The 24595-nt window shown below is 52.5% G+C and overlaps 1 protein-coding gene across 1 annotated transcript; it reads left to right on the forward strand.

Moving 5' to 3' along the window:
• The first annotated feature begins 934 nt into the window (after positions 1-934).
• On the forward strand, positions 935-23104 carry RNF24 (ring finger protein 24). Its single transcript, XM_086746177.1, has 7 exons — positions 935-1280; positions 3629-3712; positions 13226-13375; positions 19117-19159; positions 20161-20202; positions 22179-22258; positions 22960-23104. The coding sequence occupies exons 3-7, from the start codon at positions 13233-13235 to the stop codon at positions 23096-23098; spliced, it is 447 nt and encodes a 148-aa protein (XP_086602303.1). The 5' UTR covers positions 935-1280; positions 3629-3712; positions 13226-13232; the 3' UTR covers positions 23099-23104.
• The last annotated feature ends 1491 nt before the right edge of the window (positions 23105-24595 follow it).

Raw genomic sequence — 24595 nt, forward strand, 5'->3', positions numbered from 1 at the left:
CCCTTTGTAGCGTCGCTGCCCCGAAGCCGCTCAGACTTTGCGTCGGGAGTGGCCGTCCTGCCCGCATCCCCGCCCTGACTCACTTCTTTGAAATGACATCAGCGATGATGCGATGCGGGGCTTATCTGCGGGCGAGCTCATCCGTTGCCTGCCTGACCCGGTTGGGGCCTCTGGCTTGGCTGAGAAATGCAGGTGACCTCGAGGAGAAGAGGCCAAACCCCCACGGTTTCGCGACGTTGACGAGCAGAGGTAAGCTGCTTCATTTTCAGATGCTTTTCCCTCCCCGGAGCGATGACACGGGCCATCCGTGTCGTTTTTTTCCTACCTGTGTGGTACATTTAATTTCCATCAAAGCGAAAAAAAAAAAAAAAAGAAACGTAGAGTTCCAACCACGCGCCAAGGGCTCCTGTGTCCTCTTAATGAGCTGATTACGGTGCCAGAGGCACGCCGAGGGGAAGAAAAGAGCAGCCGTCCAAGGCACCTCGAAAGGATGCCAGAAACAGCGTCGGTGGTGAGGACGAAGCGGCTGTGAAGCCTCCGAGGTAAGGATGAGCAGCGGCAGGAGAGGAGAAGACGCGCGTGGGGAGGATGGACAGCCCTGCTGCTCCCAGAGAAGGAAAAACCCTCAACGCCGACGCGTGGACGGGCGGGAAGGAGCCGGGTGCCAGAGCCCACGGACCAAATTAGCTGCGAGCAGCTGCCTCGGCGTAGCCAAAGGCTGCGAGGTCTCGGGTTGCTGCGACTCCGGAGCTAAAACTGGATCGGCCTTCGGAAAAAACGGGCGAGATGCCGAGAAGCAGGAGGAGGAGCGAGGGCCGGGCTGTGGGAAGCCCAGCCAGGGAAGTCCTTCGGCCGCTTGCTTTTTTGTTCCTCAGCTCCGGAGCTGCGGATGTGAGAAGCAAGCAGGAATAACTTCTCCTGATTTATTTTTTTATCCCCGTGGAGGATTGATCTTGCTGCTAATACAGCTTTTAACTTGCAAAGCGCCTTAGAGGAAACCACGCTAGGGGTGTTTTTGCAAGAGAGAAACTGAAACTGCTGAGCGGGGCGAGCAGCCACCCTCCTGATTTCAGCCATCAGCTGGCTCGGGGCCGTTATCTCTTTCCCTGCCCGGAAATACCGGGGAGTTTCCCAGCTTCTCGGTTTGGAGGAGTGTTTAGGGGAAAATATAAGAGCTCCGGGGCCGTGCAGATTCCCATCCTAGGAATCCACAAGCGTGGAGGCAGGAGGTTTCGGCTCTCCGGTCAGACCGTTTGAAGCCAGGAGGATCAGCCCAGCAGGTAAGAAGATGGGTGAAGCCAAATTACCCATCAAAAATCGAGCGGGAGGGAGCACAGCCTCCCATCTGACGGCTTCCAACTGAAATAAATTCATCCCAGGGTCGTGCCTCCCCCCCCGCCCCGACCAGGCTCTCCGTCCTTGCAGCCTGCATGAAATTAAATCGCCGGCATACCGTAAGGATCAAATTAAACTTCTCTCCACGCAGCGCTCGGTGCTTTACAGGCTCTGCTTTTTCTATTGTTCTGTACAAAAACCCGTCGCCAGGCTGGGCTTCCCCCAGAGCGATTTCCTGGCTCGTTGGTTATTAACGCAGCTGCGGGGTTGTGGTGTTTTGTTTTTTTTTTTTTTGCTTTTTAGCTGCGAAGTGCCGGATTAAGACCCAGCATCTCGCTCTCTTGGTGGCTGAAATAAAAGCTGAGGCTTTTGGAGACTCGGTGACGGCGGTGGCCGTCCAAAGCGGGACGGGATTGCGCGGCGTTGGGTGGTTTTGTGGCTGAATAAAGAGCGCTCATCTGGCTGGAGCCCATCCGCTGGCGCTTGTGTGGGTTGGCTGTCTGTCAGCTGAGCCCTCCATCGCCGTTTCGCTTTGCCTCCATACCAAAAAAAAAAAAAAAAAACCAACCCACATTGCACTGAGCATCACTGGGGGCGGCGCTTTGGGAGGAAAAGCAGGAAAAAATGGATCTTTTCCTCGGCTGCGGCTTTGCCTGGGGGATGCTGAGTTGTCGTGCGGTCCTGACTGCCCTCGGAGCTTCCACCTCGCGTCTTCCACCTGTGCATCTCCCGCAGCGTCTTCCTCCTCGCATCTCCCGCAGCATCTTCCTCCTCGCATCTTCTGTTGGTCGGGGTGGTGACGGCGAAGGGCTGGGATGTGTTGCAGCTGGCTGAGAGGGACGGGGCTGGAGATGAGCCCGACGTCGGGTGGTTTCTTCCAGTCTGGAAGAGCCTTGGATGCTAAAGCTGGGAGCGGGAGTTAGGAGTTGGGCTGCGTGGGGATGGCAAGTGTTTTCCCAAAGCCAAGAGAATTTTTCTGTGCCTAAGGAGAAAAAAAAAAAAAATACCCTATTAAGAAGGGCTGGAGAAGAGGGGTCCTACTGCTGTCCCATCAAGCATCTCCGAAAGGAGCGTTTTTAAGAGAAGCCCTGATGAGACTGAGTCCTGGTTTAGACTGAAGTTGAAACTTAAATCTCTTTAGGTTTCCTTTTTGGACAGAATTTAAAAGAGAAAAGAAGTGCTAACAAAAGTTAACTTTCTTTGTTAGAAAACTTTTTTTTTCCTAACAAAAGTAGCTTTTCCTCGTGGAAGGATCACCCAAATCCTTTTTGCTGGAAGCCTCCTGGAAGTTTTGATTTCTTTCAGCTATTTGTGTTTCTCCTAAGAGCCAGAACATAAAGCTTAGGAGCGAACTGTTGTTGGTCTCAAAAACCAGGTTGCACGTTGCCTGCTTCATCTTCTGAATCGAATAATTTATTCTTTAATAATATAAATTATTCATTGCAAGCACAGCAGCAGGTGCTGGACCGTTTACACCGTGTTCTGGTTTTTCACCCTGGTGACGCGGGTCCGTGCCACAAAGCTGTGCAGATGGAGGCTGCTGCGAAGCTGGGCAAAACTCAGGTTTTGTGTGAATTATCCAATTTGCTGCTTAAAAGTTTGCCCTCTTTTTTTCCTTACTATTAAAATAATGTTTTCTTTAGCCAATGCAAAATAAGTTAGCGGTTTTGGAGTGGGAATTTTTTAGCTGGAGCATCATTCCCGTAAGAGGAGGATCCCAAAAACAGGTCATGCAACACCAGTGGGACACTTGCCCGGGATCCCACCTTTCAGCTGCGGCTGGGTGAGCTGGCTGGGCTCGGCTCGGACACTGGCATCGCTCCAGACGACCGTCCACAGCGCTGGGATGGAAATTCCCGTTTTCCACCCCAAAACCAGCCCCGGTGAGGTTTTCTCGTCGAGGACTCGGTGTGTGGCAGCCGTCTCCACAGGCTGTTCTCCGCTTTTGTTTACATCTGGTCAAAAACTTCTTAAATTTACTGGCGAGGCAATAATTCTAATCCTTTTCAATGAGATCAACGGATTAGTGTCTCAGATGCTTATAAAATTGTGAGGATTAGCCAAGCCTTTTTTTTTTTTTTTCGTCCCCCCTCTTTTCTCTCTCTGCCGCGTGACGTCACCGACGCGTTTTAAAAGGGAATCTCTGTGCTGTTACTAAGAGCTGAGCCAATTTATAGGAGTCTTTGAGAATCAAAGTGTTTGAAAACAATATCTTCATCCTCTCCCTCGCTCTGGCTTTTTGTGCAATATCAGGGTTGTGGTTTTTTTTTTTTTTTTTTTTCCTTTTTTCCAGCATCCCCCTGGCAGCAAACCGCGGTAGCCGTTCAGCAGATACGTTGGGTTTGCGTGGCTCGGCTGCGTTGCGGCACCCGTGCGGGTAAGTAGGGAGCTGACCCGAAAACTTTCTTTGATAGAGACTTGCAAAATCACATATTGAGATGAGCAGATCCTGAAAATGATGTTATTTCACGAGATTTCCCTGTATTACAAAGGATTTGGGCTCTGCGTGGTCCGTCTCCAGAGGGGAACGTCGCCTTTGGGTTGATGGAATGCGCTTGCCCCGGCCGTCGGGAGCGACGGGAGCGGGATGAAACTCCACGCAACCCACATTCCTGCGTCCTCTTAATTATAACCTCCACTTTTAATAGGGTGTGATCACCAACCGGGTTGCAAGGAAAACCACGCGCGGAGCTAACGCGTAGGATGGTGTAGTTCAAACCCCGTTGCTCTGCCTCTTCTCGCAGCGTTGCCCCGTGCCTTTCCCCCGCGGGGTATTTTTTTTAAATGCCTTTTCTCCCGGGTCGATGGCTGCGCGGTCGCTTGACCTGCGCGAGCAAGGCAATCCCACACTGTCGAGCGGTAGGAGCTGCAAGCCAGGAATTTCTGGCCCTGACCCAATATACTTTCAGAGGCAAGCTTTTAAATATATACAAAGACAAGCTCATAATTTCCACTATACTAATGAGGCCGCGGCGTTTTCATTGAAATGTGCCAATAGCCGCCGCGGTGGTATTTTAGCAGCCTTGTACTGTGAATCCAAATGTGATTTAACATGGCAGCCCCCGCCGAGCAGAGGAAAACCGGCTTCTCCTGCTGAATTTCAATGATGCTTCTTGGCGGCGCTGCCTGAAAATCCCCGTGGCAGGGGGACCTTTCCTCGCGTTTCACCTCCACGCGGGTTTTCCCCTCAAATACCATCGTTTTTTTGCAGGTGGGGAAGCATAGGAATGGATTGAAAGAGGAATAATGATACTGGAGGAGGGGAAAGTCTTGATTTTTAAAGATTGATTTTAAAAGACGCGTGGCTGGCTGCTGCGAGGAGGCGATTGAATAACCAGGCTCGCTGGAAGTGTCTTTAACTCGTAGTAAAAACCAAAGGCGAGGGCTCGCAGGCATCATGTGCTCTCTTGACCTTTACAGAGACATTCGAGGCAGCCAGCCTTCTCGTTGCTAAGCCGACTCGTTAGTGCCACTCATCTATTTTGCCTTCTAGCAGGCCCTTCAGCACCCAGGAATTTGTGAAAGATCCGACAGCAAGCTATTAAACGCCTGAAAGTCGCATTGGGGGTTTTTAGCTTGGCTGCCCGAGAAGACCCCAGTAGCCTTGAAGCAGCTGGAAAATATTTAACGGGTCTTGTTCGGTTGGCTGCAAGAAAAGTGCAGACTTCAAGTAACTCTCTCAAAAGTGATTTGGTTTTTTTAAACGAGTCCTGTATGAGCAGCACACTGTGACTTGAGGTTTTACTTATTTAGGGCTCAGTTTATGAGAAACTCGTGTAAGAAGCAATGTCCTTGGGCAAAGGAGGGGTGCGGGCAGGTAATGCTGAAAATTCATGCGTGGCTATTCATCACCTCCTGGTTAGAGACCTCTGTGCTGCAGGTAACCCTGAATTCTGAAGTCCTTTGACTTTCTCCATCCCACTGAGGTAGGGCCAACATGCTGGGAGAACGGCGCAGAAGGACAGTATCGCATGGCATCGCCTTCGGCGCTGAGACTCTGCGCCACAGAGAGGGAGGAGATGCGTATGTTCGGTTTGTACATATTTATCTCTGTCAGCCACCTCACTTGGCCATGGAGTCTGGCAGCGGAAAAGTTCAATTTTCCCTTTCCAGCTGCGTTTTCAGGGTTTTCCAATCCTTGCAGCCACCTTTTCTTGTGCTGATCCTGTGGGAGTGAAGCAGTTTGTGTCCTGTATTTGTAGCGCTCCGGGGAAGGTTTTGTTGCTGGACTCCAAAGCACTGCAAAATCCCTTCAATCTCTGTTAGCAGAGCAAAAGGAACGATTGAAAAAAAAATATTCCCCCAAAACTCAGTACTCAGAGGGAGGGCAGGCTGACTGTGCAGGTCTTTTTTTTTCTGTAAGTATTGGGAAAAATAGCAAACAGCAGTGACGTGGCATTACTGTAAGTTCCCAGCAGGCTGAGGTTTGGGTTTGTTTGGTTTTCCTGAAGGCTTTTTAATCCTGTCAGCATCTGAAAAGACAAACCTTGCAGAATCGGTGTGGGCTTTGGGGGAAGTGACTTTTTTTCCGGTATTCAGACACCAGCTTTTTTTGCTCTTCTGTATCCAGCTACCTCTTCTCCTTCATTTTTACCACAAACAGAAACGGTGTGATTAAAGGGTCCGCGGAGAGCATTCCTGAGGACTGAAATCCAGGATCCGGGAGCAGACGGCAGCAGCATAAAGAGGAATTCTTCCCTCTCTGGCCTCACGCTGCTTTTCCACCGCAAGGCTTTACAGCCATCTGGATCCTCTTTCAGTTTATGTCCCCCTGAAAAAAAAAAAAAAATTCCATAACCTAGCAACCTTATTTAGTGTAAACGAGAGCATTATGCCTTCCTGCATCTCAAATTGTGCTTGGCTCCTCTTACTGCTTTTACGGGATGGCCGCTAGCAGCTGCGATTCCCATCGCCGGCACAGGGTACCCACCTCCAGGAGGATTTTGTAGGGATTATTGATCCCTGGGTGTTGCACTATTTTTTTTTTTCTCTCTCCCATTAAAGGAGCTTAGGAAACAGAGGGAGAAGGGTTTTCAGGAGATCATTGAGTCCATCTGCTTCTCAATATAAAAGAGTGGAGAAGGCTGGCTTGCTTTTGTTCAGCCTGAAGATGACTTGATCAAAGTGAGAGTTTCTTCTAGATGTGATATTTTGGGAGCCCCCGTCGCTTCCACCTGCTGTCGGCGTCATCACCCAGGAATTTACAAGTTTCCTGGAGTGTTTAACACCAAATTCTCTCTCTGGCTCTTCAGTGGTGTAGGCTGAGTGTTTCTTGATGAGTTTCCGATCCACTTTCCCCAGGGAACCCATTAATTGAGGAAAACTCTGCAAATGAGGAAAAGAGACTGCCAGCGAAGGGCGGGAGATTATTTCCACCAAATGAAGCGATAAGGGCAGGGAGGCTGTAACACGTGGCATGAAGCTGCCCACCCTGCGATGGTGTAGGGATGGAGGCAGCACTGGGGCGATGCGGTCTCATCGTCACAACCCTGTGCTGCGTACCGGGGGGCTTCTGCTTTCACCGCCGGGAGTATGAACGGGGCTGGGGGCAGGAGGAGGCGCCGGCGCATCCTTTCCCACCGCGCTTTCGGGAGGAAGAGTGAGCTCAGCGGGTCTGGGATGGAGCCGTGTGCCAGAAAAGAGGGGGAAAAAGTGGCAAAAATCCCCAAGGCCAAAGGGAAGAAATTCAGCAAGTGTTATTTCTTTGCTGAGAAGCAAACTGAACCGTACTCGGGCAGCGTGTGTGCGCCTTTCAAAGTGAGACGCTGCCGGCTCCGCTTCAGACCCTCCCGATAAGTGATTTCCATTTCTCATTCCCGCGATGTGTCGGGAGCCCAAGCAGGGCTCTCCTCCAAACTCCACTTCCCCCCTCCTGCAGACCGGATGAAAAAGCGCTATTGATTTCTCTTTTTTTTTTTTTTTTCTGTTTATTTTTGCCTTTTTTTTTCCTGGAATTTGCAAAACCAGCCCTGAGTAAACCTCTAGTTTGCCTTTCCAGCGGGGCTGGGTGAAAGCGCTTGGCTTTAAACTCGGCGATGGGCGCTGCAGCTGACCTATTTTCTGCAGGTTTCTCTGCCAACGGCAGCAAAAACATCTTCACGTTTAAAGGTGCTCTTCGGTATTGAGGTCGTGGGATCATTTGTCCGTTAAGCTGTCCGGAATCAAAAGCGCTTGCTGAAAATCGCAGTGGTGCCGGTTGCGCGACCAAATATTTGTTTCGTTATAAAGACTTTTCTATTTTTTTTCCAGTGGCCAATTGCTTTGTCGCGTTGTCACATCGCTCTGTCCGTGTCCCCCTGCCCAAGGGCGATGGAGAGAGTTAAGGTTTTGTGCTCGCTGTCGGCCAGCTGGGGAACGCAGCCAAGAAATTTCCTGATTCCAGTTCAAAAAAAGCATCAGATTCGCTCTGGGGGGGAAGGAATCAAAGGTTCAAAGCGGTTCTTGGTTGGAGGTCAGTTTGGTTTCTTAGTTGTTGAGGCACACGACGCCACACAACACAATCCACCGCCCCTCCCCAAACCTGCGCGCAGCTGGAATGGGTAAAATAAACAGTTTTTGTTCCGTTCGACACCCGCAAGTTTCCTCCGTTCCCCACCCGTGGCGCGGCATCGCCCCGCACGAGCTTCGCTGGATCTTGGTGCGACTCTGCCCCGCAGTGCTCAGGACCACGAGGGACCTGTCAGGATGCTCTCCGTTCCCGCCACGCTCGTTAATCCCGCTAATCAATAACGCTGCTGAGCTGCGCGCCGTTGCTCCTGCTCCTCTGCTGGCTTTTTGCGCTGAAGGAGGTGGTTCCGGCGCTGGCCGCGGCCATACGCATCCCCAGCAAAGGTGACGTGGCCGCGTGGCATCTCGACATCTCTCCGGCGACAGCCACGCTGGTGTCGGGGGCTGGCTCCGCAGCTGCTTGCGATTTTTCCCACCGCCACGCTGCAGATCCTCATGCTGGACCGGCTCCAGAGGTGGAGCTGAAGGAAATTCCTTCCAGCTGCTTGAGGTCAGGGCTTCGCTTTTCTTTTGGGGTTCACAAAGGGGGATTTTTGCCCGCAAGTTAAAAGCGGACATCTCTCACTGCTGCTTTTTAAGCACCTGGAAAAATCTTTTCTTCTTTTTTTTTTTTTTTTTTTGTTAAATATTATCCCTTAATAACCTTTATGTTGTGGATTTATTGCATGGAAGAATACCTCACTTTGCAATACAACTTGGAGCGTTTCGGAAAGGTCTTGTTGGCTGCTCACAGTTTAACTTTCCACCGAGTTAATAACCGTTTTGGTTCAACCTGGCTAAAACTCTTTGCGGAGTTGCGTAACGCCTTGGAAACTCGAGACGCCGTTCGCACCCACTTGAAATCTTTCCCATCGATAAAATACTTCGACTTGGAGTTTCGTCACGGCTTCGCATTTTCTTTTCCCTGCGATTCGTGGTTTCGATTGGGCGACGGGAACCTGCGTGTGTCTGGATGTGTTGAGTTTTTAAAGATGGGTTGGCTTCACCAGTTTGGCCGGTGGGATCCAGCTCCCCCAGTTAATGGTTCAGAAGGTTCAGACCTGAGTTTACTTGGAATCCCCGTGGAGGAAGTTGTTTGTCTCAAGAAAATGAGTAAATCCCTCTGAAAATGGGTTTTTATTTGCGACAGCAGAAGCAGAAACCACCTCTCCGCCCAGCGCGCGGGCTATATTTAGGTGCGATGCGCAGCACTCGCGTGGCCCCTTTATGCGCTGGTGTTATAAATAAATAATAATAAAATAAATAAAAGAAGCTTCCTTTAATAAGTAAAAGCCAGAGAAGGAGCACGCAGTTCGAATCCACATGGGGAAACAGCAGGAAGGTAAAAAATTGTGGCTTTCAGCCCGTGAGTGCAGCCGACCAGCGGCATCCCTGGCGTCACCCCCCGGCCGCGAGGACCGCGGCGACCGCGGCTCTCCTGCCTCGCTCCCCACCTCCCTGCCTCAGTTTCCCTGCCTGTAAGAAGGTAATCGCCTCCTTTATTAATCCCTTTGAGATCTCCCGGTGAAAGCTCTGGGTAAGAGGTTGGCCCCGCTTATTAAGCGCATTAAGTGCTTGCTGCGATTATAATAGGGATTAATTTGGCTAGGTGGCTTACTTAGGCTTGCCCTTAACGGCCCATCTCCTTATCAAAGTTAACGCTGACCTGTAACACTTCACTTCCTGACTTCTCGATACGCCGTTAACCGTCGCTTGCTTTTTAATTAAAGCTTGTTTTCTTAGTGGCCGGAGAAATGGGAATGTGCTTGGCCTCGTGTTGCTGATTCACTGGAGGGTGTAACGGAGGAGGAGGCACGGCGCTCGGGGTGTTCTGCTTTGCGGCGTTGCCGCTCTGGCTCTCGCTGCATCTCCGCGTGCAGCCTCATCACGAGGGCACTGCCGTTCCTTCTTAGTTTTGCGAGCTGTTAAATAAATATCTTCCAGTTCCCTCTGTGCCCCAGCCTGGGAAAATCAGGTTTTCTCTCTTTTGCTTTCATCTGAGGTGGGTTTGTTTGCAATGTATCTATATTTCTTTCTTTAGCAAATGTATTTCTTCTGTCCTGAGCGCCGCTGGCCAGCACACACCCTTCCCAGCGCTGGATGTTTCCCGGTCCCCTCCCCGTGTTTTCTTGCTGTGCGAGGACGCGCAGACCCCACGGACCCCGTCGCAGTCAGAGACCTTGGGGAAATGGGGCATCAGGTGGGCGCCTGCCCAAATTCCCCACCACGTCATCTCTGCCACCACGTTTTTTAGGTGGAAGAGCAAGTTGGCGTCTTTCCCCCGCAATAACCTCGCGCTGCAGAGAGGGTCTCATCCCGCCCCGGGGAGATCCTCCCCTCTCTAAGGTTTCTGTGGTACCGACCTGCTTTCCTCCAGGCAGCTCGTGCCCCTCATAGTGGGGGCTGTGGGGACCTGCTGGGGGCGGTGGGTGCCCCAGGAGGGGCATCTGCCTGCACTGAAATGTTTTGGCCAGGGAGAGAGCAACAGGGAGGCTTTTGTTCTGCACTAGAAACTTTTCATCCTTCTTTACAGCTCCTTTTTTATTTCTTTTGGCTGCGCTCTCACAAATCTGAAGCAGATTAAAATACAGTTCCTCCCCTCAACTCCTCTAAAAAAAAAAAAACAAACCCAAATCCAAAGCTTGGCTGCTTAAAATCATCCGATTTCAGTGAAGTCTTTTCAAGTTAACAGTTTCCTGGATCCTGTGCAGGCTAAGTTATTTTTTTCCCCTCACCTCCGTGTTTCTGGCCGTAACGTTTCTCAGCTGCTGCGGCAGGAGGGAGGGAGGAGCAGGGCAGCTCCGGTTTTACACGGGGGTTGGATGAATCTGGTGTGGGACTCGCTGGGCTCGCACCGTAGGGAACCGAAGGGTTGTCCCTGGTAGGGCTGGCAGGTAGGTCACGGCTACGTCGGTGACGTCTTTTGGGGGCAAAGTATTAGGGGAGTGGTACCGTTGGAAGAACAGAGCAGGAGGCTGTGGGTGGGTTGGAGCCGTGTTTACTGGGGGCTGCGATGGTTTGTAGCCGTGGCCATGGCTGGAAGAGCTGCACGGCTCTGACTGGAGACGACTGTGAGGAGTTTTTTCTGGCTCAGTGAGATTTGCTGAGCTAAACGCAGCCTGAGTCTTCCTTACCTGCCATCTCTTCTGGGTCTGCTGCGGCATCTCCTGGTGGGAGAGCTGAGCCAAAACCCCCGGCTCTTGTAGGAGCAGCATCGCAAGTTAAATGAGTTGGAAAGGAAAGAAAAACAATAGTCCGGTGCTGGTTGGTTTTGTTGCCTCTTCTCCAAGAGTGGTGTCTCCTTCCTTGCAAAAAATGACCCGAAGCTTTCCCAGACAGAGGATGTTTGGTTTTTCTCTTGGGTGGTTGAGGACCTGGAGCCAGCCAACCTCGGCCAACGCCTCAGCCAACGCCTCAGCCAATGCCAGTGGCTATCAACACAAGCCCGAGGGCGAGCGGGGACAGCCAGAGCCTCGACCTCCAGCCGGAACGTCCTCCGTCATGTGAGCGTGACCAAGGGGAGAACCCCTGAACCGTCTAAAATCCCTTTGACCCAGCCAACAGTGCGGAGATGAAACCCAAACCCAACCCTACGCAGCGACGCTGAGCTGCGCATTAACTGTGCCGGAGCTGGGAGGTTTAGGGGCTGGTTTTGGCTTTTCGAGATTTATTTGCAAAGCAAAACAGCTCGGCTGAGTGGAACAAGCGCCGGTGGAGGAGCGTGAGCTGCCGGGTGGTTGCCATGCTCTAAAATCCCATCCCCACCAGTGCTCGCAGGGGGGTGCGCCGGCTCTGCGAGCCCTTGCAGCGTTTCCACGTTGGCCGGGAGAGTTTCCAAACATGTGTGTCGGTCTCCGGAGGCTTTAATCAAGTCCAGCCTTTACCAGAAATCGCCTCAAAGCTTCCAACGAGCCGAGGAAACCGAAAGCAGCCGGAGCGAGGAAGCTGCCGGGCAGAGATGCTGCTTTTGGCGAGGGGCGCGAGGAGGGTGCGGGCGAGGGGCTAGTGCCGGCGAAGCAGCTGGGATGAAAGGTGAGTTTACTCCCTGCGTGGCAGCTGGGGGGCTTTCAGCGTATAGAAAAACAACGTATATGTGATGGGAAGATGGAGGGGGTTCAGCAAAAAAGAAATGTCAAGGGGGGAAGGAGACGCAGGAGAAAGGACGCTGCTTGGAGAAGGAGCAGGCCGTTCAGAGGATGCTTTGGTTTTTGGAGCGTTGCTCCCTGGCGCGTTTAGGTTCAGGTCCCGTGGTTTCCCTGCCGTCTTCTCACCTCGTGCAAAAATCGGGAGCCGCGCAACTAAGGCGCCGTTGAAAACTCCCTGCTCCGGGGGAAGGGTTTTGTTATCCCGTGGTGATTTTATTTGGGAAACAAGGTTCAGACTTCAGGTACTTTCCCTGCTTGTTGTGAAGTGTAGTTGTGCATCCAGCCCTCTCCCTCCCGTGGGCAGAAAGCAAACCAAGGCATGTTTTTAAACTTCCTTTTCTACGCTGGGGGTGGGTGAACTTTATGCCTGGCCAGAGACGGTTGGATCGTTCAAGGGTGAGTGGCTTGGAGAATGATTGCAATAGAAAGGAATAAGAAGAAGAAATCATAAATATGTGCTTTCCAGTTCGAGGCTTTGAGTATTAATGTGGCATTAGGGCAGCGAGGGGCTTTTTACGGTGATACAGAGACACGGGCTGGTTTTCCACCTGACTCCTGAAAAACACTCCGTGAGGGTTGTTGGAAAACATCAGTGCGATAAAACTAAAATCCTGCAAAACCGCTCGTAAACCGCCCGACCCAGCTCTCGCACGTTAAAAAACAAACCAGCTCTCTTTTATGACCCCTATAATTTCTCAGTGGCGCTGCCATATGGCATGGGAATGTCCTTGTCCTTTCCATCCCGCCTGGGATGCGCTGGGAGCGCGTTGAACCCGCGCCGGTTCGTGTGCGTGCTCGATGGTTTTGGGGGGGGGATTTCTATGGAATGAGGAATTGGACTCGGAAACCACAAGAGGGGAAGGGAAGGAAAACCTTCCTCGCTGGCTTGCTGACTGCTTTCAGTATTTTGGCCTAATTAATGGGGGGTTTGAGGGGCATTGGATGCAAATCCCCGCTGTCTGTCCAGACTTGAAGGACGATGTGTGTAAGGAAGAGGGGAAAATAACTGGAGGAGAAGCTCACAGCAGGAGAAGGAAAATGCCAGCCCTGGCTGAGCTAGCCCTGCTTTGTTTTCAGGATCACTGAGCTGAGGGCTCAGTTTCGGGCAGGGATGCCTTCGCCCCAGGGAGTGGGGAGCAAGAAGGCAGCGCTGCTGCCTGCCCTCTCCTTCCTCTGAAGGGGCCGTTGGTCTCCTCCAAAGGACATCCCGAGCTGCCGAAGCATCCTGATATCCATGTGTTTTCTCCCTGTCTCCACAGCCTACCCATGAGCTCGGACTTCCAGCATTACAGTTTCAGGATGCCGAACATTGGGTTCCAGAACCTGCCTCTCAACATATACATCGTGGTTTTCGGCACAGCCATCTTCGTCTTCATCCTCAGTTTGCTTTTCTGTTGCTACTTGATCAGGTAAGGGAGGAGCACCTCTCCTATTAGGACAGGCTGAGAGAGCTGGGGCTGTTCAGCCTGGAGAAGAGGAGGCTCCGGGGAGACCTTAGAGCGGCCTTCCAGTGCCTAAAGGGGGCTGCAGGAAAGATGGGGAGAGGGTATTCAGTAGGGCCTGTTGTGATAGGACAAGGGGTAATGGTTTTAAAATAGAGAGAGGTAGATTTAGATTAGATATTAGGAAAAAGTTTTTTACAATGAGGGTTGTAGAACACTGGCCCAGGTTGCCCAGAGAGGCGGTGGATGCCCCATCCCTGGAAACATTCCAGGCCAGGTTGGCCGGGGCTCTGAGCAACCTGATCGGGTTGGAGATGTCCCTGCTCTTTGCAGGGGGTTGGACTGGATGGGCTTTGAAGGTCCCTTCCAACTCTAACCATTCTGTGATTCTATGATTTTCCCTGGCTCCCCAGACAGAGCCCATCACCCATCCCAAAACAAGGGTGGCATCACCCTGTCCTTCCGTGACGCGTCTCGTGCCAGCCTGGTGTGACCCCTGAAGTAGTTTAACTTTCCCTCATCAGCAACGAATGTGCTCAGCCCTGTAGTGTCAGACCCAGCTCTCATCCCTAACACAGCAACTAGACCCAGCGCGTACGCCGTGAGCACTGAACACCGTCTGTCCAACACATCTTGGAGCTACCAATCCCTTTTCTGCTTTAAAACCCAGAGAAATATTTCTGTGTGTGCTCAAACGGGCGTGAAAACATGGTTGGCTTCTCAAAAAGACTGGAAAGAGATGTTTTGTGGTTCCTGCTTTCTGCTTAATGTTTCAACACGTTTCCTTCTTTAATGAGTAACTTGTGTACTGTGTGCTTAAGAAATGTTTCATAGCTGCTCCCTTCGTTATCGTACACAAATTGCTCGTTCAACAGCGCAGTTTAGAGATTAATGATGCAGGGGTGATTTGTTAGTCTGAACAATGGGGAGCGGGACGGGAGGGTTAAAGGTTCCAGTTTGGGACTTGGTTTAATTGCTTTATGGGCCATTGGGGAGCGAGCTGGGCTGCTAATTGAGAGGAGAAACTCTTCCTGCTGGAGGGAAAAGGAGAGGCAGGTGAGGAAAAACACAATCGCTGGGAATCGAGGCGGCGATGGGGAAAAGTTGTGCTGATAACCCGGGATGCAGCCGGGAGCAGAGGGCATCGCTCCGCTGGCAGCGGCTGCTGAAATCCCGCGTACCCAGAGCTCTCCTGACAAGTTGCAGAAGAGTTTTCCTTTCCATTTCTCTCTCCTCTGGCTTTTTGGATGGCTCCAGCTCCCTGCTAGCCGTACATCTGTAGCCTCTCTCTGTCTGTCCCCGTAAGGCAGGTGCCTGGTCTCTTCTTGCCCCACGGAAGCTGTGTCTGGCTGGCTCACAGCAGCCAGTCCCACCAGGTTTTCTACCAGCGAGTGCTGAAAATGTTTTGTCCTGCTTTTGTAGACCAGTGAAGCAAGATTTCAGTGCTGCCTTCTAAATATTTGATAATTTCCACCTATTTTCAGCTCTTATGAAGCAAAACCTTGTAAAACATGCAGGTGAGCCCAAAGCCAGCCTTACCCAGGGATGATTTGGGCTACTTGGGCATCAAATCATCACTTTTGCCTGCAAATATGCACAAGAAAACGTTGATTGAAGGTGCAACACATCTCTCCACCCCAGCAGACGCGGTATAAACAGATGGAGGGGTCATCCCTGACCGGATGATTTGTATCTTGGTGCTTGATGTTGACAAGGTTGCGTCTGCGTCCAGTGTTGGCGTTTTAACTGGGATGCCAGTGGGAGGGGACGCAAAAAGAATAGATAAATGGTGTTCAGAAGGCTCAAGGACGTGTTTTGCCCAGATGGAGCTTGAATCCATACGGCTCGCTTGCAAAATGAAGAGGTGTTTGGAGGTGAAGAGGTGTTTGGACTTCCAGAGTATTTTCCTGGGCACTGGGTCTTGCTGGGTGTGTTCTGCCCCGAAGAAGAAACAACAAGTAGTAATGTCTGGAAGATCAAGCCAGAAAATCTTTAAATTTAGAAGTTGGAGGCATGTTGTAAGAGAGATGGTGAGTAACCATTGAAAGAAGCCAGCAAGGGAAGTGGTGAGTCCTCCGTCTCTTCATGTCTTTAAATCAAGACAGAGGGCCTTTCTGGATGAGACGGTTTGGCTCCCGTTCTTGGGAGTAACGAAGTGCTATTTAACAACCTATGATAGATGGGAGGTTGGATTAGATCATCTAATGATCCCTTTATAGCCCTAAACTCTACGGAGACTCAATGAATTACTCTTCAAACCACCGCCCCCAGCTCTGTTATTGGCAAAACAGAGCCAAACAAGAAGCGTTGTGGAGAGCTTCGCCGGGCCATGGGTTTTAGCCGTGCTGATGTGCCCCAGGAGCACCCACCTCCTCTGAATTTGTTGTGTAACCTCAGTTTGTGGCGGGTATAAAAGCTGAAGTTTCGGTGCCATTTAACACTAAAGCATTTCCAGCGCGTGGCAAGCAAATACCCTGCGACAGGAGTAAGATATTGGATTTAAATTGAATTTTTCCCCCTGCTGAACCAGCTGCTAAAGGCTCCTGGATTACCCCACGCGTTCCTCACTCCTTCTGCAATGAGCTGCATGGCTTCAACGCAGAATTACGTCTGGAGGCGGTGTAGAAGAGCGGTGTTAATTTAACGAGCGGATGCAGCGTGGATCGCGCCGTGTCGTCACGGAAAAGCGACCCGGGGCGGAGGGACGCGGGCAGGGATCGTTCCATTGGGAGCTCTGGGGATTGTTTGCAGGTAACAGCGGCTCGTGGCTTTCCCCAGGCCCTGCTGAGGTGCAGAGGCAACGCAGCCCATCCTCTCCCTCTCCTTCCTCTCTCGTGGCTCACATATCTGCAAATATTCGGCAAATAAGGAGCAGAGCGCGTGACACCGTGCTCCAGGCCCTGGTTCTCATCGCCCGCTCCGTATCAGAGCATCCCATGCAGCCTTCCTCTGCATCCCTGACTGGGGAGGCATCCGGAGCGTGGAAGAGCCCAGTATCTGGTGTATTTACCCCTAATTGCCGCGCTGACGGCATTAAAGAAAGGATAAAATAAAATAAAGGATTAAATAAAGGATGCGCCGCGGGAGGAGGGCTGCACTTCGCAACTGTGCCGGTACAGAGTGCGCTGCCCGCTGCGGCGGGAGGAAAAAATGATGTTTTTAATTGGGTTGGCTCAAAACGGAGTCCGGTAGGAATTTCAGCCAAAAGCAAAGCGAAGATCGTCGCTGGCTGTGCGCGGTCCAGGTGGATCTCGAGCTCTTCTGCTGCTGCAAGCCACGCCGGTGCAAAGCACGGGTCCCACCCTCGCGGCTGCTGCCTCTGCTTGGAAAAATTGGAAAAAAAAAAAAAAAGGGAAGAAAAAGGAAATGAAATTTTGCTGGCAGCCATTTGTGCCTGATCTCTGCTGAATTAATAAAAGCAATAGCCTCACGTTATTCCAGCCTGCCAGGATCAAACGCAGTGGCTGGGTTTGGAGAGCCCCGGGAGCCCGGCCGGGCTGGGGAGAGCGATGCGGTGATGGGGCGAAGAGCCCCGCTCCGGCACCTTTCTACTCATTTTACTCTAAAGAATCAAATAAGCAGATCTTGGAGATAAACCTACACAAAGCCATTTCTTCTGCAATTTATTCCCCTCGTCATTCACTTGCTGCAGATGATTGACTCACCCAGAGAAACGGGGTGCTCCCTTTCCTTTGGGAGGCGCGGAAAGCTTGGGAAAAGATCACAAAACCCGTGAGAGGCGGTTATTAAATTCAGAGATGGGTGATGGTGTGGGCGCACGCACGGTCTGCAGCCACACGCTGGCTTCCAAGACGCTGTGTGGTCCCTTATCTAAATCAACCATCTGCCAGAAATTCCTCCGGAGTCCCAGCTCTTGACACGAGATGGATGAAGCTCTGGGTCCGACGAGGAATAACGCTTGCCAGGATCCGAGGTCTCGTTACGACAGCTGCGCTAGGTCCGACCGGGATCCATCTGGCCTGAGATCCTGGCTTTGAAAGGAAAGCGTGGAGGAGCAGACGGAGCTCGCACGCTTCGGGACCAGATGTGCTCACGCTGTTCCCCGTAACCTCGAGGGAGAGATTTTTTTTTTTGGCAAATTCTCCCCGTGTAGCTCAGCACCAACCCACGCTGTTGAGCATCCGTGCTCCTTTGGCAGCAGGGAGCTGCGGGGATCCGTGGCCAGGTGGTCGTTCTTCCCCGTCGCTGGTCCAGATGCCGCCGCCGCGTCGGCAGATGCTGGGCTTGTTCTGCGTGCCACCTTCCCTCCGGTGGCTTTGGCTCGTGGGGGCCGACATCTCGGCAGCCCGTAAGTGCTTTTTCCTCGTGCTGGGAGAGTTTTTCCCCTTGTACGCCACCTCCAGCCGCGCATCTTGCTTTGCCCCATCTGTGTTTCATAACCGGTTTCCCAGCCGCCGGGATCCCTGCGGATCGGGCTGGTTTCATCCTGTTTCCTCTATTGTTCCTCCATCTTCTGCTCGTGTTTCTGCTCGGGGTCGTTGGCGCAGGGATGCGACCCCAGCCCTCTCCTTCCTGGCTCTGCAGGCAGCTTCCCTGCCAGGCAGCATCTTTAGAGGGGGGAGGATGACTCCCCAATAAATTTGGGGCTTAGGAGCTGATTTACTGCATCTCTGAGCTCTCTCTGTGACATTAAAGTGCATTTTTACCCATTCCTTGACTTTTAAGGCCCACAACATTTCAGGAGGGGGATGTTTTTCGAGCAAAAAGGACAGGGATATATTTTTACATCCTAGTTTTGTCGCTCGCCCACTTCAGCCTTGCGGAACCAGAAAGCCTCTGCGAGCTCTGGGTGAAACAGCCAGGCTTTGAGACAGTGCCCAGAATATTTTTGGGGAAGTGAAATGACAGGAAAGGGGGTTTCCTATCTGAAATCACACTCAAGACTGGCTAGGGAAAATTTTCCTACGGCTGCCCAAGCCCTGCAGACACAGGGAATCCCCTCCACCTCCATCACGTCCAGGAATGGATCCTACTGGGGGAAAAAAACACCCAAAAAACCCAAAATTGTGTTGAGCGCAGTGCTTCCAAAGGTAGGTGGGGGGAAACAGCTTGCAATTCTGGTTTTGCTCCACCACCATGTCAGCTACGGCCCCGGCTCCTTCCCTGGGGCAGGGAGCGCCCTAGGTCATCGCGTGGGCTCCTCAGCCCGTGCTTGAACGTAGCACACCTCCGTCTGCTGTTCGGATAAAAACCCCCAAAATCCCACGATGTGGGTTCGCTCTCCTGTGGTTTTTGGCAGCTCCTTATCTCTCTGGTTATTAAATTGCCTTCTGTGATAGGAGACAAGGGATGGAAGACTTCCCATTGCTTCTCTTCCAAAACTTTCTGCTCTGGGGTTGTCTTCGGATAAATATCCTCTGCTCACTCAACCAGGGCGATGACCTCTTGTTGGATGCTTCTTCCTGGGAGTTTGGGGAGAAGCAGCACCATTGACATCGTAACTGAAGATAAAGCCGTGTTTGAGGAACCCAACATCACCCACGTGATGGAAAACCTCTGAGCAAGGAGGAAGCTGGCCGTTGCTTAAATGCGTTATTTTGTGTGGCCGTTCCTGTTTCTGAAATGAAAAATCTAAGAAAGTAGATATCAAATCTGGAAAGGGTGGAAACTAAACATTTCCATATTGCCATAATCCTGATTTTTTTTTTTTTTGCCAGTCTTCACGTTTCTCCCTCTTTTGATTGCAGGCTCAGACATCAAGCGCACAAAGAGCTTTACGCCTACAAACAGGTGAGATGATACACAGTAAGTTGTCATCTTCTTCCCTACTGCTTAGCGCCAAATCCACGTTGGAGTAGTTGCTCCTGCAGGTTTCCTTGTGCTCTTCCTCTCTTTGAGACGCTTTTGGTCTTCGAAGAGAAGTTGTAACACCCAGGCAGAGCTCTGCCCCTGCTGATTTAATTGTTTTTCTACGAGCTTGGCACTCCAGGAGCATCTCTCACCCGTTAGTCTGCAGGTCTGCACATTTTCAGACGAGGTCCCTGAGCGGTGGGGACATCTCCACTCCTGGAGCACCTCAACTGGGTGACCTCTCCAAACCCTCACCTTATTTCCTGCTGGTGAGCAGTAATGCCATCGCTTCCTCAGCAATCAGACGATGTTTTTTGGGTTCAAATCTGCTCCCCAGGTCAGACCTGGCTGCTCTGGATCCCTGCAGCCATGGAGCTCCTGTGGAGACCTCTCGTAGGGACCCATCTCCGTGTCACCTTGGCAAACCCAGCTGTTTTTTGCATGCACCTACACACGCCAGCGCTCTTGTTAAAATAAACACGGCCCAGAGATCGGTGTCAGGTTGCTGCTTCGATGTCCTGTTTTCTCCAGGGCTTCTGTAATTTTTCTGTTGTTTGAGCAGAAAACTGGGCGAAGTTGGGCTGATACAATACCGTAACACATGATAATCCTGGATTTACAGTCCTCTCCAGGTGTTTAGCCTGGATGGAGTGAAAATGAAGCAGCAGACGTTGATGCAGGAGCTTCTTGCAGAGTTTGAGAGCCCAGGAGGATTAAATGCAGGAGGAGACCCCCTGGACTTGGTCCTTGTGTCAGTGGTTGTAGCTGTGCCAGTGCTGCCTTCCCCCTGTTCCTGCACAGGGGTGAAGACCTGATGCGCTCACTGGCTGTGCTGGGTTTACTGGGGGTTTTCCAGTTCTACTGGGACGCTAAATGAGTTCTCATTGTGGAGACTTTTCCTGGCAGATGCTGTGTCCTGACCCCGGCGCTCTGTCTTACAGGTTATACTCAAGGAGAAGGTGAAGGAGCTCAACCTACACGAGGTGAGTACCTCCCTGGTGGCAAAGATTCCCTCACCCTCCTCTTCCTCACGCTGAGGAGGGGATGGGGGACAGGCAAAGGCTGGGAGAGGTAGGAAGGTGCAAAAACTCAGATTTAACTCTTTGAGGAGTGCCGGCATCGCTGCCCGCTCGCTCTGCAGCCTCTCACCCCGTTCCAGGGAAGGTGGACACAGCAGGTTAACGGCTGTGCCTCACCTTCATCTTCCCGACGCTGCTTTTCTCTTTCAAAAAGTCTAATTGCTTGTTAACGCGGCCGGAAAAGCACATTTGCAAAAGGGGCCTGGATTAAACCCTCTCCCTCCTCCTCTTCCTGGGTCCCCTTTAGCTTTTACTGCATCGTTATTTATTGCATTATTATTTTTATTATTTACTGCACTATTATTATCAGCGCGATAATAAGCTGCGGATAAAAGGGAAGGCAGAGGCAGGCTGGGCTGCGTGTAAACAGCGTCCCTTGACGGTCACGTCCCCTCCAGCCTCGCCGCCGTCGTGGCGTGACGATATCCAGCACCTCTCTGCCGGCCCCGTTACTTGGGCAGAGTCAGCCCTGCTGGGATTTAATTGAAACCAGAGATAAACACACGCCCCAGCCTTCTGCCCCGCGCCCTCCTTGTTTGCGGCTTTGTCTGCTTCTCTTCCCGGGGTGGGAAGTTTGGTGCAGGAGGGATTTGGGAGCGCGCCGGAGCCAGGAACGGCAGCGATAACCCTCCGTCCTTCTTGTCCATCACCTCTGCTCACGGCTCTCCCAGCCCAAACGCTTTCAGGGAGGACGAGGGGTCTGTGGGGAAGGGGGTAGAGCAGTTCCAGCTCTTCCCTGAGATTCAGGAAAGGCTGGAAAGGATTTTACTCTGACTCCCTCCAAAATATCTATTTTTGGGCATTTGGATTTGGGTATTTACAGTAAGCAATTCTGGAAAGCGGAGCGCGGGGGGGATTTTGCAACATCACGGGGCGGCTGCCAGGGCTCGCCCAGAACCTCGCGGAGGGGAAAGTCCTCGCCAAGCTCTTCAGCCCCACATTTCTGGGTTTGGTTTTCCTCTTTTTGTTCCATCACGCTGCCTCTCCCGGGCTTTTGCAGGGTTTGAGATGTGTGTGTTCCTCCGGAGCGACCCGAGCAGCTATGCCAGCGTTTGCTCGCTCGATAAAAAAAATCTCCGACGAGCTTTGGGTGGCTGGAAAGTATCGACAGGCGTCGCGTTCTCGGGAAAGCCGGGAGCCTCCCGCCGTGCTTGCCAGCCGCCTGCCTCATCCCCAGGGCTTTTGGCAGCGGGGCTGGCTCTTGTTTCGGGCTGCCAGAGACTCCCAGGCTGGAAAAACAGCCAGGAATATCCAAAATTCCCAGGAATAGCCAAAATGGGTCAGGGAAAAAACATCGACATGGGGATAGGAGATTTCAGCTGGGTCTCTTGCCCGCTGGGAAAACAGCCTGGGGCAGGGATGCACCCTTTGCCTTTTCCTCTTTCCAGAGTTTTCCCTGCGGATGCAGCAGCGTGGATCCCTCCCCCTGCACCCCAAAGCCTCCTGGCACATCCCAAAAGGGAGACCCAGACCCCAGCCTGCCACCCCAAAGCCCAGGCAGCGACGTCTGGGAAGGCTTTAGGGGGGGATTCACCCCTCGGGGGTGCAGAAACCTCCCAAACTTTTCTTCTGCAGCACAGGGGGCAAAAAAAAAACCAAAAAAACCCCAGCTTCTTGGTCAAAACAGAGGCTTTATAGCGAAAGTGGAGGTTGTGGCACAGGGAGGTGTTTCTCTCCCCACCCCCAGAATTTCCTCGCTGGCCTCAGAAACCAAATTGCCAAATTTTTACCCCAACCAAAGGCAGAGGTGAGGGGAGAAGATGGAAACTGGCTGAGGGCATCACTTAGGGGGAGTGGTTTGGGGCTTTGGTTTTTTTTTTTCTTTTTCTTTTTTTTTTTTTTTACCTGACTGCCTTTTCTCTGCCTCTCACGTCTTCCAGATCTGCGCCGTTTGCTTGGAGGAGTTCAAGCCCAAGGACGAGCTGGGGATCTGTCCCTGTAAACATGCCTTCCACAGAAAGTAAGCGAGGGGAGGCTCTCGGCGTGAGGGCTGCTGGCGTCGCTGCGCCTCGCCCGGGGTTTCCTCCCACCCCAATTCCAGGGGGAGGCGGGGCGGATGGCAGCAAAATCCCCTTGGGGAATGAATTTGAGGATTTGAAGCAGCAAAGCTCCTGTTGTGACCTGGCAGAACCACTTTTTAGAGAGGATTTATATAGTCCAAAATGCATGTGTGTGTGTATTTACGTGGAGATATTTATATATATTTATAAAATATAGACACAGAACATTTTATATACTAGATATTTACAAAATGCATATTTTCATATATACCTGTCTGTGTATATATGTATTTTATATACTTGTTGTGCATGTGTATACATTTTATATCTCTATTTTATAAATATATATAAATTATTTATATAAAATACAGTCTGTGTGCACAAAAATCCATGTATATACACACACACACACAAAAATTTCCTAATAAAATAAAAAAAAACACTTAAATGGTGAATGAAAAATTGGGCAGCAGCAAAGCTCCAGGGAGGGTGGCAGCGGATCCAACCTGGCAAGTGGCCCCGGGGCTGTGGCCATCACCCGCCGTGGAGGGGCAGGGGTGGCTGCCACCCCAAGGGGTGCACAGGGCATCGATTTGGGGGGGTCTGCAGCACCCCTGCGACGACCCCCTCCCCATGTCTGTGTCCCCCCCCTCCACCCCAGGTGCCTCATCAAGTGGCTGGAGGTGCGGAAAGTCTGCCCGCTCTGCAACATGCCGGTGCTGCAGCTGGCCCAGCTGCACAGCAAGCAGGACCCCGGCCCCCCCCAGGGCCCCCTTCCCGGCGCGGAGAACATCGTATAGCTCGGCCGCCCCCACGGACTGCCCCGCCGCCGGCCCCGGGGGGCTCGGAGACAACCAAAGCACTACGGCACCAGCACGGAGGGACGGGCGAGGACGCAGGCGGCCGGGCGTCGAGCCCGCAGCACTTTAGCGGGGGGCACGGCCCCGCCGGCCGAAGCGAAAGAGCCCCGCGCCCCAAAAAACTGCCTCCGCGGAGCCGTGCCGGGATGGAGGGTCTCGATTCCTCTCCGTGAGGCGAGGAGGGGACTCGGGATCCTCCGCGGGTGCCTGCACGATGGCCTTCTTCCAGCACATCCCTTCTCCAGCACGACGTCCGCCGGGAAGCAGCGTGGAGCGCGACGGAGCAGCATCGAGCCGCCCGACAGCCTCCTGCGACGCAGCGACGTCCCCCTTCCGAACGCCCCGGTACGCTTCCCAGCCCTGCTGCCCCCCCCCGCGCCCCTCCGCCGCTGGCGATTTGAGGATCCCAAAATGCACGGAGGGGCCCCCGAGCCTCCCGGGTGGTCCCTGCCCCGTTCTCTTTTTGTCGTCATTTTAAGGGGGGGTACAGTTGCCTTTGCAGTCCCTACTTAGGAAATTAGATTTTTGGCACCCCACGTGCAGCGACGCCGGGGTTTGTGCCGCGGTTGGGTGCCTCCTTGGCACCCACTGCTCCTCCCGAAGGGCTAAGGGGAGGGCGGGGAGCCGGGGTGGCCCCCGGGAGGTGTCACGGTGTCTGTGGCGCGGGGGTCCCGTGGGTTTTGGTTACCCCAGCTGCCCCCCTCCTCGGCGCCATGGGCTACCTCAGCGGGGCCGTCAGCCCCTCCGACGGGCGCGATCCCGGCGTGAACCGTCCACGGTGAGATCTGGCGGGCGCCGCCAACTCCTCAAAGCCTTGCTGGGACGGGGTGTCGGGGGGGTGGGGAGGCCAGCCAAAAAAATCCTGTCCTTTGGGTTCATCCCATCATTTCCAGCCTGGCCCCGAGGGGTTTGTGGGCGAGGGATGCGTGAGGCAGCAGCGTTTTGCCGTGCCAAAACACCCCAAACCCAAACCACCCCAAACCCAACCATCACCCCGTGCAAAAGCTGCTGGGGAGGGGGCTGTGCCACCCCCTCGCCTCCCCAATCACCTCACAGGGCGAATTTGGGCGCCGTAGCAACCCCCGGCGTCCCCTCCAGCTGTGCAACTTTTACTCCCTTGGGTTTTTTTTTGGGGAGGGGGTGTCAGTATTACGTGGCGGCGGCTTTCCCGCTCCCCACGGGCGCAGGGCTGGAAGAATCTCCGGGTGTCGTTTCCCCCCCCTCCTGTAAATACCCTGCGACTCCGGGACTGTTTATGGAGCGTGGAGCCTCATAGACGTGTTTGTACACTACGAATTCTGCAGCAGAATATTTTTTAAAAACGTTCGCTGTTTTTTTTTTTTTTGGTTTTTTTTTTTTTTTTGGTAAGCTATATTTTTGTATATTTAATTGCTATTTGAAAATTCTAATAATGCGTCTTTTTTGCTAATCACACTA

This window comes from Chlamydotis macqueenii, chromosome 4 (genome assembly GCF_036417535.1).
Source record: "Chlamydotis macqueenii isolate bChlMac1 chromosome 4, bChlMac1.mat, whole genome shotgun sequence".
NCBI classification, from domain to species: domain Eukaryota; kingdom Metazoa; phylum Chordata; class Aves; order Otidiformes; family Otididae; genus Chlamydotis; species Chlamydotis macqueenii.

Excerpts from the sequence above, each read along its gene's own strand:
- RNF24 (XM_086746177.1), top strand. The coding sequence starts at position 13,233 with ATGAGCTCGGACTTCCAGCATTACAGTTTCAGGATGCCGAACATTGGG. Across the intron at positions 19,160-20,160 it reads AGCTTTACGCCTACAAACAG|GTTATACTCAAGGAGAAGGT; the intron begins GTGAGATGATAC and ends TCTGTCTTACAG. Across the intron at positions 22,259-22,959 it reads AAACATGCCTTCCACAGAAA|GTGCCTCATCAAGTGGCTGG; the intron begins GTAAGCGAGGGG and ends CCTCCACCCCAG.